The sequence below is a fragment of the Erinaceus europaeus genome, chromosome 16, assembly GCF_950295315.1.
Source record: "Erinaceus europaeus chromosome 16, mEriEur2.1, whole genome shotgun sequence".
Classification (NCBI taxonomy): domain Eukaryota; kingdom Metazoa; phylum Chordata; class Mammalia; order Eulipotyphla; family Erinaceidae; genus Erinaceus; species Erinaceus europaeus.
Genome location: NC_080177.1, coordinates 79,564,968 through 79,582,441, shown reverse-complemented (window position 1 = coordinate 79,582,441; position 17,474 = coordinate 79,564,968). Strand labels below are relative to the sequence as shown.

Below are 17,474 nucleotides of genomic sequence, written 5' to 3'. Positions count from 1 at the left end.
TGGTGTAGGCATCTGCATTCCCCCCCCCTACACATACATTCATAACTACCTATGTCATCAAGCTATATTTCAAAATGAATTGTAGTGTAGGTAGGTAGGTTTACTTACGCTCATCTCTATATGTTAGTATAGTACATGTTACAACATGTAGTATAAGTCAGGTTGCCAAGTATTTTCCTAAAAGGAGGAATAAAATAATGAATTTACAGATTCATTGAGATATACTTTTCCTCATGGTTCATTTGACAACTATTGCATCGGCGATAAAGGAGAAACACAGCAAGTTGCTTTATCAATTATTGTTTTATTTTTTTCAGCTCCTAGGACAGGGGTATTTTATATTATTTGTTCATATATTTGGGCATCAGTGAGCCTTTTAAGTTTCTTTTTTTTTAATGTTCTCTTTAGGTTTTGTTGATTTGTAAAATAAATGCTAGTTTTCTTTTTTAAAACTTTTTTGCATTCTCATTGAGGTAAAATGATGGCATGCATGTCAGTAAGTCAGTCACTCTACAGTACTGCTCGAGAGAGATTGGCACATTTTACAGACGAGGAGACAGGTCATTCAAGATCATCCAGATAGTAAATCATAGAGTTCACATAGGAATTCAGGCCCCTTCTCAGTATGATTTCTTATTGCTTCTCTTACTGTCTGTCATGTGTAGAACCTTGGCCGAGGATAGTCAGATTTGGAAGTTGAGTTCATTCCTTCATTTATAATATTTTCTTTGGGGGGCCGGACAGTGGTGCACCTGGTTATGTGTACACAGCAGAAAGCACAAGGACCTGTGCAAGGATCCTGGTGTGAACCTCTGGTTCCCATCTGCAGGGGGGAACTTCACAAGTGGCAAAGTAGGTCTGCAGGTGTCTATTTTCCTCTCTCTCTCTTTCTCTCTTTACCTCCCCTTCCTCTCTTGGTTTCTGTCTGTCCTGTTCAATAAGATAGAAAGAATGTCTGCCAGGAGCAGTGGATCCATGCAACTGACACTGAGTCCCAGTGATAACCCTGGAGGCAAAAAAAAAAAAAAAAAAGAATGCTTTCTTTGTGTAACTGGTTCTTTGGAGTGACTGGCCAACTGTTAATTGACGAACTTCATGAGAAATCGTTCACTTGATTTACTATAAGCTGTGAATTCTCTCCGTTGTTAAACAGTAGCAAAGCAGATTGTAAGGTTTGTCATAACGTTTCCAAATGTGTTTGAAACAGATTTGGCAACCGACCGGAAGCTCTTCCGTCTGGTCTCCAATGATTCCTTCATCTCCATTCAGCCTTCTTTATCCTCTTGTGGACAGGACTTACCAAGGGACTTCAGCGACAAAGTGAATCTGCCAAGTCACAGCCACCACCACCACGCTGAGCAGTCTCTGTCCAACGCCTGTGATACAGAAGCCGCCTCTCTCGTCCCATTACACTCACACTCCTACAGGAAAGACCACCGGCCCCGGGGCGTGCCGCGGACTTCCAGCTCTGCTGTCGCTTTTCCAGACACTTCCATGAATGACTTCCCTCTGTACCAGCAGAGGCGCGGCTTGGATCCAGTTAGCGAGTTAGAATCTTCCAAACCTCATTCTGGATCTAAAGACTCCCTAGTGGAAAATTCTTGTTTATCTGGGGAGTTTCAGCCTGTGGGCGAGCCCAAGGCCCGCCGTTCTCAGCCACCTACAAAAAGCGGGAAGAGCAAACCTTTGAAAGCAGACAGAAGTATCGACAGCCTAGGGAGCCTCAGCACCCGGAGTAGCGGGTCGTCCGAGAGCTACTGCAGCGGCACGGACCGCGACACCAACAGCACCGTCAGCAGCTATAAAAGCGAACACACCAGCTCGACTCACATCGAGAGCATCGTGTCCGAACACGAGGAGTCTTCGAAAGCAGGGCAGAAGAGTGGCCGGAAACGGGAGCGTCGTGTTGACTCGGAAGACAAGAGGAGCTGCAGCAGCGACAAAAAGACTAGTAGTGAGAAGACTGCCTTGGAAGTCAGTGTGAACAGTGGCGTCCGGGGAGCCAAGGACCCCAGGGCCTCCGACATGCACCATCAGAGGGGCCTCAGCACGTCTGCGTCCGAAGAAGCCAACACAAACCCCCACGCGAACGAGTTTACCTCGCAGACGGACAGCCCACTCGGGAAAGCTGCCGAGAACACAGAGGAGCAGAGCCCCAAGTCAGCCGCTTCAGAGGCTTCAAGAGGGGGTAAAGATGGTGGTGGGAAGCAGAGAGAAGGGGCCGTGCGCCCGAAATCCTCTAGCTTAATCCACCGGACAGCCTCTCCCCATAAATCAGGCAAGAGACGGGCAGGAAAGAAACGGGCCAGCAGTTTTGATTCGAGCCGGCACAGGGATTCTGTTTGCTTTCGAGGTGTGACTGGTGCCAAGCCGCACAGTGCTGTCTTCTGTGCCAACGAAGACTCCAGTGACCAGAGTGACTTGAGCCGAGCGTCCAGCGTCCAGTCTGCTCACCAGCTGAGCAGTGACAGCTCTTCGAGCACCACTTCTCATTTATGCCAGTCTCCCGAGTGCAGGTACAGTGCCCTAAAGACCAGGCCTGTCCCGAGGGAAAGGGGCACGGATTCCGAGCACGCACACAGAGCTCACTTGGGTCCCGACGGAACGGGCAAAAAGCAGACGACACGCCGGACTTCCAGCGCGAGTAGTGCCAAGACTCGGGCCCGAGTGCTGAGCTTGGACAGCAGCACCGTAGCGTGCTTGAATGACACCAAGAGGCTAATGGCACCGGAAAGCCTGAAGCCCCTGACCACTTCAAAATCCGATCTCGAGGCCAAAGAAGGAGAGATGCTAGATGAGCTGTCTCTGTTGGGACGGGCTTCCCAGCTAGAGACGGTCACTCGGTCTAGGAACAGCTTGCCAAACCAGGCTGCGTTTCCTGAAGGGGAAGAGCAAGATGCAGCCAGTGGAGGTAAGTAAGTAACCAGGGGAGATTCCCCAGAGAGTGAACGCCACGTGGCTTCAGTCGTCAGTGCTCTACTAAAATACCTTCTGCGTTAACATTCTCTCCACCGGGTCTCTTCCATGCAGAGGGAGATGATGTTTCTCAGGAAAGATTCGGGCAACAACACTGAGAAGACGAACATACACATATATGTGTCTGTAAACACCTACGTATATGCATATACTTGTTGTAGATTTGAATTTTTTTTTTGACTGCGTCCACCATGTCCAAACCAGTATCACTTCTCCATGTTTTACCACTACTAATAAAGATGGGTCCTCTTCGTCTCTCGTAAACAACAGTGAAACAAAGCCTAGAAATTTACTAGGGCTCCAAACCATGTTCAGTCAGATCTTACCCAGTCTGTGTGCACCACCAAACTTTCAGAATTCGATCACTCAGCCTCTTATATGAATGTTGTTCCAGCTTTTACCTTACCTCTGTGTACTCATAGAACCTGTGAGTTTTTGTTGTTGTTGTAGCTTTTCCTTTATTTCTCATTTACTCAGGTTTCAGGCATTCGGAATTTGTTTTTGTTTTGTTTGGTATCTAAATTCACTGGTTCACCAAATTGGAATTTGTGTTTTATATTGATGTTTAATGTCCAGGAATGGATACCTGGTGATGCTCCCTAGCGAAGTAGCAATGGCATTTCTGTCAAAATAATAGCTTATTCCAGGCCCAAGGAAAATGATGCAGAATTTTATTGTCAGTGTGTGTTGGTATTCTGTTTCTCACAAGAGATTTTTTTTTTTTTCCCCTTGTCGCTTCTCCCTGCCCAGAACAGCCTTCTTCTTTTATGGTTATTACAGAGTCTAGTCCTTCAGTAGACGCTAAAGAAATGAAACCTTTGGTTGCTAGCACTAAAGCGTTTAGGTCTCCCACCTACTTCCTTAGTCTCGGCTTTTATCTGTGGTTTTTATAGTTCATAGTCTGTTGGTGTCCTATTACTGTTATTGTTAAAGGCTGAGCTAGATTTCTGAAACATTAAAGAACACTCTTTTTCTCTTTGACCCTATAATGTTTAAAATGCAGATTATGGCATACATTCTCTCTTTTCTTCTTTCATAGAGGTTAATTTCTAACGGAGATCTAAAAAAAAAAAAAGATTGTTCTTTAATCTCTTAATAAAGACAATAGCCTATTAAACTAAATTCTGAGAACTAATTATATCCAACGTGATTCTAACGGTTTGGTGGCAACACAGTAATTAAATTCTCGGGAGTCTTTTGATGTGTCATTCTCTATAAGAGGTCTGAAATGCTTTCCATAATTTCTTATGTAAATCGTATCAACTATTGTCATTCTATGAGAGAAACCACTGGGCTTTAAAGTAATGCTTTTTTTATTTTAAAGATTTGTTTGTTTATGTTTAAAAGAATGTTCCAGAGCAGTGCTCCACTACGACAGAAGATGGAGCAGGGGACTCAGCCTGTGCCCTTTGCTCTGGCCAGCCTACAGGATGGTGTCCTCAGTAGGCTGAGCTCTCTCCCTGACCCTGACCTCTAAAATAGAGCTCAATTTTTATGCGTTCTTCTTATTATTATTGGAAAGAGACCGAGAGAAGTTAAAGGGGAGAGAGAGAGAAAGAAAGGGACAGAGAGACACCTGCAGCCCTGCTTCATCACTCAGGAAGCTTTCCCCCTGCAGGTAGGGACTGGGGTCTTGAACCCGGGTCCTTGGGCACTATAATGTGTGCATTTAACCAGGTGCCCCACAGCCTGGCCCTCAAGCTTAATTTTTTAAAACTGTTCCTTGACATGAAATGTCAGAGTAACAGGAAAATGGTACAAATCTGTTCTAAAAATTACTGGAATGTAAATATTGAAAATACAGGTATAAAAACTATAGTACATCTATCTTTGTATTTAAGTGTGATATGGTTCTCACAGGGCTACTGAGTGTATGTATCATCTTTGAAGAAAGAGTCTACTGGAAGGTCTTATTTGCCTCTCAGTACAGATCCATGACCTTTCATTTTTCCAGATTCCAGCTTTTTATTATGGTTGTTTTTACTTTCAAACCATAAATCATGGAATAGTAGTAAGAAACAAATAATGAATTACAGTTTTCTATACACATTGGTAGAATAAGTGAAATATTATGTGGACTATTACAAACATTTTTCCCAAAGGGAGGCATTATAGGAGCTATTTTTTGAGTTCCTTTCCATTTTGTATTGAGTATTTATATTTAGTTGATTTCACTTTTTAAAAAATGTTTTATTTATTTATTTATTTATTTTATTTTTACCAGAGCACTGCTTAGCTCTGGCTTATGGTGGTGTGGGGGATTGAACCTAGGGCTATGCAGCCTCAGGCTTGAGAGTTTCTTTGCATGACCATTATGCCATCTACCCTCACCCGATTTCACATTTTTGTAGCAGTTTGTTAAAAATACATATTCTTATCTTTCTTTGATTTCATAGGACAGAGAAACTGAGAGGGAAAGGAGACGGAGAAGGAGAGAGAGACACCTGCAGTACACTCTCCCTGCAGCTTTCTCCTGAGCACTAGGGTCTTGAACCCTGGTCCTTGTGCCTGGTAACACATGCACTTAACCCGTGTGTTCAAAAATTGTAAAGGCTAACTATAGGGAAGGAGCTATGTTTCATTTCTCATAAAATCTCGGATACTTGGGGGAAATTTGCTTCTATCAACATTGTTAACAGTCCTTCCTGCAACGTTAGAGAAAGATTTCTGGGCTGCCTAGTGCAGTATCCATCCTGTCATCCTAAAATGTGAAGGAAGAGAAAGTACTGTTCCACCGTAGCAGTACTGCCTGTAAACTGTAAGTCGAGCTTTATCCTAATGAGCTCGAGTGTTGCTGAGTTCTCCAGTGATTTTTTTGTTTTTGTTTGTTTTACGTTTAAGCTAATAGGTGTTGGTAGGTAGTATGGAAAGATAGAATTTAGAAGATGCGCTGTATTTTTGCCAGTCATCTCCAGGGCTTCACTGCTCCTGGCTGACTTTTTCAGAGAGAAGGAGTGAGACTTGAAGATAAAGGCTGTGGAGAGCAACTACAGCCTCAGAGCCTCCTTCTGTGCCTGGGGGGCTGGATCTGAACCTGGGTCGTGCATCATCCAAGTCAGCTGTCCTGATGGCTTTGAGAGAAGCCCAAGGGTGCTGTGGTATTACTCCAGCAGTGTGGGCTTAGGCAGCAGTATTAATGCATGAACCAACCCCTCTGTTGCCGTGACTCTCAGAAGGCCAGTTATCTCTGCCAAGCTTTGGCACCTGCAACTTAAAATGGAAAGGTTAATAGTATCTCTTGCAGTGGCTTGCTGTGCAGGTTAAGAGAGTCAGCAGACGTAAAATGCTTGGCATAGTGCCCGTCACGTAGTAAATGCATTAACAGTAACGGTATTTTTGCTGGACACAGGCAGTTTGGTATGTGATTCAGCTGTGTCCTGCCTGAGGAGAGAATGATTAATACAGAAGTATAGTAGAGATAATCTGATCATGTCATTGTGAGACTTCACAGCCATAAAAGTAACATCTGAACTCCGCTGTTACATATAGCGGCAAGGGAAGCACTGTTGTGTTCACATGTAATCTAGCAGTATGGATTTTAGCCTGAGCTTGGCAGCCATGTGTCATAGCTTCTGAAATGCAGAAACAGAACACATGATTCATTTCTTAGGACTTCTTATCTGCAATAAAGCGCTTGGATTAGAATTCAGTTCTAGGGAGTCGGGTGGTAGTGCAGTGGGTTAAGCGCACATGGCGCAAAGCGCAAGGACTGGCATAAGGATCCCGGTTCGAGCCCCTGGCTCCCCACCTGCAGGGATGTTGCTTCACAAGCGGTGACGCAGGTCTGCAGGTGTCTGTCTTTCTCTCCCTCTTTCTGTCTTCCCCATCTCTCTCCATTTCTCTCTGTCATATCCAACAACGTCGACAACAATAGTAACTACAATAAAACAACAAGGGCAACAAAAGGGAATAAATAAATATTAAAACAGGGATAATAAAAGGGAATCAATCAATATTAAAACAAGGATAATAAAAGGGGATAAATATTTAAAAAAAATAAAAAGAATTCAGTTCTAGGGTGTGGGAGTTGGTGCAGCAAGTAAGGGGCTGGACCCAGAAGCACGAGGTCCCAGTTTTGATAGCTGCCACCCCATGTGCCAGAACGGTGCTCTGGTTCTCTCTGCCTCCCTTTCTATCTTGTGATAATAAGCAAATAAAACCAATAAATGAGCAGGTCAGTTTTTATCACTGTTCTGTCATTGCTTACGTAGGAAAAAAGTTTCAGATTCAACACAAGTTATTTTCTGTTGTTAACCTCTCACCTCACGTTTAATTTTCTATAAGATTATAGAGCACGTTTATAATAATTTATGACTGACACATTTTAAATACCTACGATCTCTATGAGAGGGAAAGACCAGAGCATCTGTTAGTGCTGGTGTGTGCAGTGTTGTGGGTGTGAGCCGCCACACAAAGTCCGGTGGTCTTGCCGTCCTGTCTCCACAGCCGTGACTAACATCTTAAGAACAAATGTATGCAGACAAGTTATTTATGGTAGGGAAAGCATTTGTTTTTCTAGCCCCAGTTGTTTAAAAAATAATAATAATTCTGAGAGTCGGGCGGTAGCACAGCGGGTTAAGCGCACGTGGCGCCAAGCACAAGGACCGGCTGAAGGATCCCAGTTCGAGCCCCCGGCTCCCCACCTGCAGGGGAGTCGCTTCACAGGCGGTGCAGCAGGTCTGCAGGTGTCTGTCTTTCTCTCCCCCTCTCTGTCTTCCCCTCCTCTCTCCATTTCTCTCTGTCCTGTCCAACAACGACATCAACAACAATAACTGTAACAAGGGCAACATAAAGGGAATAAATATTTTTTAAAAATTATAAAAAATAATTATTTGGGGGAGTCACTTAAACTCAGTTTACTCATTTTACTGACTAGAATATTGGGGTGGAAATGTTTATATTAGTTCTCTTGCTCTTTATATATATATATATATATATATATTTTATTTTATTTTTTTTCTTGAAAAAAATTTTTTAAAAAGATTTACCTGTTGTAAGAAAGCAAAATGGAAGAGGTGGGGAAAAGAGACACGAAAGCCCTTCCCCACCCTGGCGTAAGATATTGGCGCCAGGGATTGAACCTGTGACCTCTGGGTGCTCTAACAGTCGGTATCTCCCCACCCCTACCCCGACTCCCCGATTTCTGAACTCTTTGTTTGACAAAATTATTTTTTCCTTAGTTGTAAGTAGATATTTATAAATCAACGTTGCTGCAGGAAACTGTGTACTGAGCCAGGAATACCACTGCCCAGCCCCTAGCATCATTCTGAGTTCACGTGGAGAATAAGGGGGAGGAAATGTTTAGATAAAATGTACTTTTTAAATTTATTTTAAGATGTTTTACTCGCTTTTTTTAAAAAACTATATTTACTTATTTATTCCCTCTTGTTGCCCTTTTTCTTTTATTGTTGTAGTCGTTGTTGGATAGGACAGAGAGAAATGGAGAGAGGAGGGGAAGACAGGGAGGGGGAGAGAAAGACAGACACCTGCAGACCTGCTTCACCGCCTAATGAAGCGACTCCCCTGCAGGTGGGGAGCCGGGGGCTCAAACTGGGATCCTCACTCCCGTCCTTGCGCTTAGCGCTTAGCGTCACGTGCGCTTAACCTGCTGCGCTACCGCCCGACTCCTTACTCACTTTAATTTGAGAGGGAGAAAGAAAGGTGAGAGACCAGAGCACTGCTCAGTCAATTAATTGTAATTGACTTATCTTGTCTCTGTTGAAAACTATGGAATTTTGTTGACCATGGATTTGCTAATTTCTCTTTTTCTTTTCCTTTTTTTTTTTTTTTTTTTTAAAATCAGAGCAGTGCTCAGCTCTGGCTTATGGAGGTGTAGACAGTTGAACCTGGGACTTTAGAGCCTCAGACATGAGAGTCTCTTTGCATAACTGTTATGCTACCTACTCCTGCCTTTTTTTTTTCTTTTCTTTCTTTTTTTTTTTTTAATTGCCACCAAGCATGACTATCTCACCCCTCCTGGTGGCTATTTTCTTTTTTTTTCTTTTATTATTTATTTGATGGGACAGAGAGAAGGATAAAGACAGAGAAACACCTGTAGTATTTGCTTCATTACTCCTAAAGCTTCCCCCTGAAGGTGGGGAGTCTTGAACCCAGGTCCTTGCACCTGCGTGCTTAATCATGTGTGCCGACTGCCAGAATCCTACAATACGGCCTTTTTTTTTTTTTTTTTTTTTTGCTAGGACAGAGAAATTGAGAGAGGAGGGAAAGATAGAGAAGGGGAGAGAAAGATACCTGCAGACCTGCTTCACTACTTGTGAATCAACCCCCCCCCCCCGCAGCTGGGGGCTCGAACCCAGGTTCCTTGTGCACGTCCTTGTGCTTTGAACTATGTGCGCTTAACCTGGTGCAGTAACAGCCCAGACGCACAATACAGGTTTTTTTTTTTTTTTTGCCTCCCCGGGGTTATTGCTGGGGCTCAGTGCCTGCACCACGAATCCCCTGCTCCTGGAGGCCATTTTTTTTCCTTTTTGTTGCCCTTTTTTTTTTTTATCATTGTTGTGGTTATTATTATTGTTTTTATTCATGTTGTTGTTGTTGAATAGGACAGAAAGAAGTGGAGAGAGGAGGGGAAAACAGAGGGGGAGAGAAAGACAGACACCTGCAGACCTGCTTCACCGCCCGTGAAGCGACTCCCCTACAGGTGGGGAGCCAGGGGCTCAAACCCAGATCCTTATGCTGGTCTGTCTGTTTTGCGCCACATGCACTTAACCTGCTGCGCTACTGCCCAACTCCCTGAAATAACTAGTTTTTACCTAAAATCAGCACTACTAATTCTTCAATAAAAGAATGAAAATAGAAGATTATTTCTTTTTTTAACTTTGCTTCTTCCTAGTTTCATTATTAGTGGTCACATACTGCTTTTTTCTCCACATTCTTCTGAGTTTTAATACATTTTTTATTAGATTTTTCTCTGTAATAACCCCTGGGTAATTTTTAATTTTATTTCAATCAAAAGAAAATGTCTAAAACTAGAGAAAATGCTTAGAAGTTTCATTTTATTTTTTTTGCCACCAGGGTCATTGCTGGGTCTTGGCAACTGTATGACTCAACGCTCCTGGTCGTAATTGGTGTTTTTGTTTGTTTGTTTTCTTCTTTTCCTCTATATAGAAAGTGAGGGGGAACGAAGGAAAGAGAGAGAAAGTCTGGGAGCATGAAGCAGCCCGCCAAGGCCATGTCCCGAGGGGAAGCAATGACAGAAGCCAGAACTCCCGCCTTCTGCTCCCCCCCAGAGGGATAAAGAACAGGGAAGCTTCCAACAGAGGGGATGTGACAGGGAACTCTGGTGGTGGGAATTGTGTGGAATTGTACCCCTTCTTTTCCTATGGTCTTATCGATCATTATTAAATTAAAAAAAGAAAGCAAAAGGTGCAGGGGGAGAGGAACATCATCACACCTCCCCACTGCTTGTGAAACTTCCCATTGTGAGTGCTCCTGCTGACCCAGAATGTTTTTATTATTTTTTAAACGAAACTGAAAAAGGAGACGGCTGGTTGCACCCCCCAGTTGAGCGCACACAATACTAAGGAGCCAGGACCCACACAAGAATCTGGGTTGGAGTCCCCAGCTCCCCACCTGCAGGGGAGCAGCTTCACAAGAAGTGAAGCAGGTCTTCAGGTGTCTTTCTCTGTCAGTTTCCCTCTGTTTTGTCCAATAAAATGGGAAGGGAAGAAAAAAAAAAAAGGGAAAAAGTGGCTGTCAGGAGCAGTGGATTCATGGTGTTGGTACCAAGCTTCAGTGATAACCCTGGAGGCAAAAAAAAAAAAAAAAAAAAAGAAACTTAAAAAAATTGACACACACAAATTGATACACATCTGGAGAAAGAGAGAGAGTAAGAGAGATATAACTCAAAAGTGGAAGGGAAGATTGGGAGGAAGATAGACACCTGCAGCACTGCTTCACCACTCATGAAGCTGTCCTCCCAGCAGGTGTGGGCTGGGGGTGAACCAGGTCCTTGTGCATTGTAACGTACTTAATCGAGTGTGCTACCACCTGGCTCCCATGGATATCTCTCTCTCTCTCTCTTTTTCTCTCTCTCTCTCCCCCCCTCCTCCCAGCCTCCTTTCTCCACCACCACCACTACCACCACCACTGTTGGTCTGCTTCTAATTCTGCTGTTAAGACCCCTTCTGTTTTGATCATCACGTTAGTTTCCCTTGCATTGCTTAATGCTGTGGTCTATTTACATAATCATTGTTTTGTTTGAGACCTGCATTGGTTTAATCCCCACTGGTTTAATCCCCACTGCTTTGCATACTTTTTCCCTTCTCCCCACCCCCTATCCTACGTACTTCCTCTTCCTGACACTTCCGCCTCAGGAGATATAAAGGACAGGATTTTCTAATGAATAGAGATCAGATTGATTGCGCTGCATTCCTGCTCATCAATAAAGATTGAACTGCGTCCCAGCTCAGCCATGAGTCCCTGGTCTTCTGTCACCCGCCCGCGAAGCCAGCCTGGTAGACCACCCCCCTTTTTTGCTCAGGACTTGCATTAGTGCATGATGTAATCCACTACTCCTGGCATTTTTTTCTATCTTTTTTTTGTTTGTTTGATAGGACGGATAGAACTTGAAAGAGGACAGGAAGATAGGGGGAGAGAGAGAGAGAGAAAGAGAGAGAGATACTCCTGTAGACCTGCTTCCCGCCCCCGCCTGCAGGTAGGGAGCGAGGGCTTGAACCGGAGTCCTCATGAATGGTAAAGTGTGTGTTTAGTCAGGTACACTGCAGTCTGTCATTCCCCCCCACCCCCCGCCCATGAAACTTTCCTGTTGAAGCGAATTGTCCTGTCAGTTTAGCAGCAGCTTGTTACAGTAAGAGACTGAGTCGACTTCATCACACAAAATCAGTCGCAGGTTGAGTCTTCAACTGTGGTTTTCAATTCTTGAACCTGAATTGATCGTAGTCTAGGAGCTATTGACAGAGCATTCGTTCAGCTATTCATTTTCATTTCTTTCTTAACGTGACCTTCTTCCTTTGCTTTGTTTCATCTTTTCATCCAGTCGCTGTCTGCCAATAGCTGCTTCCTCCTTCGTGACCGTGATGGTTTCGCTTCCTCCTCCTGAGGTTACCGTTGTCACCGTTAGGCAGGCGAGGCACTCCTATTGGTGTGCTTTGGAGATTGTGGTGACAAAAAAGGCATCCTTGGGTGGGGATAAATAGCAGAACGGTTGTGCAAAGAGACTCTGTCTGAGGCTCTAAAGTCTCAGGTTCACAACACCATAAGCCAGAGCTGAGCAGTGCTCTGGTTAAAAAAAAAAAAAAGCCTCCTTGACTTTGCACGTCAAAACTGTTCAGTACCAGGTGCTGGTCAGCAGCCCACGAGTAACTGTCACACGGCTGAACTCATGTATCTGAGAGAGCCGGCCAGGTGGAGCTGTGCAGCCCTCGAAGTGTAGTTCATGGAGCTGAGACCCTAGACTCCTCATTCATGTAACTTTAGCAGACCTACAAGTAGCTACCACGTTGTATTGCAGTTATTTTTTTTTTTTATTTCTTTATTGGGGAATTCATGTTTTAAATTTGACAGTAACTACAATAGTTTGTACATGTATAACATTTCCCAGTTTTCCATATAACAATACAACCCCCACTAGGTCCTGTGTCATCCTTTTTGGACCTGTACTCTTCCCCCCACCCCTGAGTCTTCCACTTTGGTGCAATACGCCAATTCCAGTTCAGGTTCTACTTGTGTTTTCTCTTCTGATCTTGTTTTTCAGCTTCACATTGCACAGTTCTAAATAAATTAATCAGATGAATGCTCAATTAGCAGTACTCTCGTAAAAAATATAATAAAGTCTGTCCCCTGGTGTGACATAGTAGATAAAGCTTGGTCTTTCAGGCATGAGGTTCTGGGTTCAGTCCTGGTCCTCGGAATGATGGTCTAGTTCTCCCTCTCATTAATATTAATAATAATAATAATGACCTAGGAGGAGGGTTAGTGTTATATGGAAAACTGAGAAATGTTACACATGTACCAACTACTGTATTTTACTATCGACTGTAAACCATTAATCCCCCCAATAAAGTTTTTTTTTTGATTGAATGCTCTATTCAAATCAACATCCAAATTGACATCAGTGGTTTTTGCCAAGCAGAATCATGATCTGAGAATCAATGGTTTTTGCCAAGCAGGATCATGATCTGAGAATCTGGTGCTTTTAAAATGTCAAGAGGGCTTCTGATAGAACTGAAATCCAAATACAGCATTCTTAATTTTGTAATCTATTTTGGACTTGCTTTTTTTAAGCTTTTGTGTGTTCAGAAAGGCTGTGTCTCTGCACTAGCTTGTTTATCTGTAGTGTCAACATTATTCCCTTTTTCAGAAAAAAAAAATTCCTCCAGGATTTAGGGTGCCAGGAATAATCATCACACAGCATTTTGTTTGAGAAACTCAGAGCAGTCAGTGAGTCTGGGTTCTGCAATATTTTAAACTCTCTTGATTTTTCTCACTGTTGTATACTTGAAGTGTGTCTTTTAAATTGTATTTAGATTAAGCTACTGATTTCTGCCACTCTGTCACTCCTCCCCCATATTGAAGGAACCAGAGCCAGAGGGTTAGAGCCGAATCAGGTTCAATGGCAACAAAATACCTTGCTATTAAAACATATTCCTGCAATCCTGAACACTGAGTTGATTTACAGAAGATTCGTTTGTTTCATGAGAGACGGAAGAGCAGAGCACTGCCTGGCTCTGGCATATGGTGGTGCTGGGGTGGTACCTGGCCTTGTACGTCTGTCTCACCCTGTGTGTCTGTCTCCCTGGCCCCCTGTCTTGAATGTCTCTCTCTTTTTTTTTTTAAACTAGTCATGCAGCCTAGAAGTCAGTGGTTTCCTTTAATGTTGCCAGAATTGTGGCACTGTGGGAAGTGAATGACATGTTTATAGCCTTACTTCTTAAATCAAAAACACTAACGTGGCTGCTTCTTTATTTTTATTTATTTATTTATTTATTTATTGTCTCTTGAGAGGGCATTCCCTTTCAAAAGAACTAACAAGTGCCGTACTAGTGAGACTGGCATAATTAAAGGGGAATAGAAGACGAGATGAAATACAAGACTTAGAAAAAAGATCTCAAAGCCACAGAGATTTTAAAATAGGAAAATGAAGGCGAGGGATCTATTAGAGGTCTAGGACCTGCCGACGCCCATGCTCAGCGGGGAAGCAGTGACAGAAGCCAGACCTCCCACCTTCTGCATCCCACAGTGACCCTGGGTCCATGCTCCCAGAGGGATAGAGAATAGGAAAGCTGTCAGGGGAGGGGATGGGAGACGGAGTTCTGGTGGTGGGAACTGTGTGGAGTTGTGCCCCTCATATCTTACGGTTTTTGTCAGTGTTTCCTTTTTTATAAATAAAAACTAAAAAAAAAAAAAAAAGGAAAATGAGATTGATGAGAACACAGTTGATAAAAACCCTTTTTTTAAAGAAACCGTTGTCTTTAAGTTAATGACTCGAGCTTTCTGTTCTCCCTTGGCGGGTGGGAAGGCAGGGGCCAGAGAGAGAGGCAGGCACAGCTGCTGTTTCCACCCACCTGCCCTGGGCTTCTGTTTGACCGAGTGTGTCTTGATGCAGCCGCGCAGGCCCGCGAGGAGGCGGTGTCATTTCGCCGGGAACGCAGCACATTTAGGCGCCAGGCAGTGCGGCGCCGCCACAATGCAGGGAGTAACCCCACCCCTCCTACATTGCTCGTCGGACCACCCCTAAGGTACGCTATTTAAAAATCCCACCAAGCATAGCATGCATGCAACGGACTTTGCAGCCTGTGTCATCAGACCCAAGAAAGCACTTAAGACGCTTTGGTTGGTTGGTTGGTTGGTTGGTTGGTTGGTTTCTTTTTTCTTTCTTGCGTTTTCTCTCTTGAAGCTTCCCTGATTTTCTCTGCATGTTGACCACGAGCCAGTTCATCGCGCATGCCTTATGTTGCACTGTCTGAGCAAAATGAGCAGATGGGTTTGGCCAGTCTTACATCCAAAACTCACTAGAGGATAGTTTTTGGAAATACAGGTAGAGGCCTTAAGTCAGAAAGAGACCTTTCCTGCCTTATTCATTTCAAATGAGTAATAATCCCATTATCTTACCCCAGACATCTTGCTATGTCCAATATGAATAAATATAGATTGAAAGGCGGGCTTGCTGGGGAGTAAGAGATGACTTATTTAAGTGTGTTAAGCCAGTTAATTTGGTTTCATTAATAAACTGACGATAGTTTTCTTTTGAAAAAAGAGGATGCATTATATAGCACATCGCTTGGAAGTGGTGTCTTTGTAATCATCAGGACCTTGTAAACAACACAGAACTAAAATATTTTATTGTAAATATGGTCATCAGAATTACATATTTACACATTTATGATCAATTTCTCAACTTATAACATATATAAACTGCATGCAAACTTAAAAATTTTTTTCAGTGCCTTATACAAGAAAGCATCTGCTCATAAAGCCTGAAATAAACTCCCATTAAAATTTTATTAGTGTTTTATTCTCAATTATATAAATGCCATTATTCTCCCTTGAATTAGAATTAATTCATAGATTTCATGGAATTGTATAAATCATCTTCCAAACTAATCTTGTGATAATACACAGTTCTTTAAAATGTTGTGTGAATTACCTAAACCATTACTGAAAGTATGAAAACAGGTAGCAGTTAAAAAGAAACAATCCATCTAGAGACCTTCCTTCTGCTGTTTCCTTTCTCTCTCTTCCCTTTGCTTCCTGATAGAACTTTTCTTTATGCTAAAGGATTTGGGGCATCATCCCAAACTATAGTTGGAACTCAGCATTTTATTTTACTTTTATTCTTTTGTGATTTTTTTTTTTTTTTTGCTTTTCCTTTTGCTCCCTGTACTCACCATAGATACGTTTGCTTTTTCTACTCCATGCTGATATTTCTTAAACCTTTTTTTAGCTTTCTCTTTTTGATTTCTTGAAAATTCTTTCATTCTTTGCCACAAATAAGGCTGCTGGATCCCACTCATCTAACAGATGCAGACAAATTTATTTGTCTTGTTTTTTTTTTCTCTGCCTGGTAGAATATTAAAGAACTGTATTCTTACTCCAACCAATCATGTATTATCTCCCCGTGTTTTCCTAGGGGTATGTGCCTAGATGTGTGTGCGTGCACATGCCTTATAAATAGATACACATATTTTGAATACAGCAGTACTAGTACTGTTTAGCTGTGACTGTTGGCAGTTCTGGGAATCCAGCTGGGTACCTTTCCAGTGCAAGTCCTGTGTGCCACTGCTGTGCAACTCCCTAGCCCTCCAGGGTTTTAAATACAACAGCATTCAAAGGAGGGTAGAGTGTGACATTTACTTGTAAAGGGCTCAAATTAGAATTTTTGGGAGTAGTCCCTCAAGTTGATTTTGTTGAGATTCCAGGATATTTCCAGTGCAGAAGTTGAATGAATGTACCTCATCTAAACTGACTTCACAATGGATGAAATGAGATAAAATTTGGCAGCAGGAAATAGGAGAAGTAATAAAAGAATCTTAAGTAATTGTGAAAATATTAGGTAGTATATGTCCCCTTTATAGGGGTCACAGTATAACAATATCTTTAAATAACATGCAAATACACGCTTATGCAAAATTGGATGAACATGTCCAAAAGAAATGGAATAGCTATAATGCACTTTAATAAAAATTAACTTATACATGTCAATAAAAATATACTAATTTTAAACTTTAATATGTTGTCAAGAATCTAAATAGCAAGAAGGTAAAATAGGTCTTTGTGGATTGGAAGTAAATTGTCAGTTTCTTCACAGAAAGAATATACATGCATTTTATGCTTGTTAGAATGTCTCATTTCAGAATTATTTTTTCTCTTTTTTTCTGTGAATTGGCCTATGTATAGGTTTTGTGTTCCTTTGCCATTTTTCCAGTTATTAGTGATAAGGACATTAACTAAAGGCTACACAATGTTGGATTCTGTGTTTATCTATATATACCAACTTTGATACAGTAGCTTTTAGAATTTTAATTAATGAATCAGAGTGAAATATAGTCAGTATTTCATGCCGGAGTGGGGAAAAGCTTTAGTACAGCTCAGATTTATTGTTAAAAATACCCTAAGATCGAAAGCTCTCTCAAGTAAGATCATAGTAATTATTAAGTGAGGGTCCATGACTCGTGGGGACCATCTTGTTCGATCCAGGAATGAATCCACCAAACACAGGTTTGCTCACAGTCTCCAATAAACCCTTCTGGATGCTCCTCGGAGTCTGGGGAGTCACGTAGGGCTGGCGAGATCATACTCTTAGAGTTCACATTTTAGTTCAGACCAAAGACAGAACTAACAGCATAGACCAGAAAGCATCAAACACAAAGTGACTAGGGAGGAACCGGGAAGATCTGTTTTTCAGTCATTTAAACTAGAAAGATTAAGTCAGAACACTGTCTGTCTGTGAGGCTATCGACAGCTGATAGTAATTCACACCTACATCTCTATCTCCTTTTGCTTTGATGTAAAATAGC

The 17,474-nt window shown here is 42.5% G+C and overlaps 1 protein-coding gene across 4 annotated transcripts in view; it reads left to right on the top strand.

Annotated features, from left to right (window-relative positions):
• Nucleotides 1-17,474, top strand: part of PCNX1 (pecanex 1) — a 139,482-nt gene that overhangs the window by 44,171 nt on the left and 77,837 nt on the right. Inside the window, exons 6-7 of one of the 4 annotated variants that reach the window (XM_060175537.1) lie at nucleotides 1,208-2,911; nucleotides 14,564-14,696. The exons of 1 other annotated variant lie outside the window; for it this stretch is intronic. In XM_060175537.1, coding sequence (XP_060031520.1) covers nucleotides 1,208-2,911; nucleotides 14,564-14,696 — 1,837 coding nt within the window. The remainder of the gene's footprint in view (nucleotides 1-1,207; nucleotides 2,912-14,563; nucleotides 14,697-17,474) is intronic. 2 more of the 4 variants (XM_060175539.1, XM_060175538.1) reach the window with 2 other exon arrangements.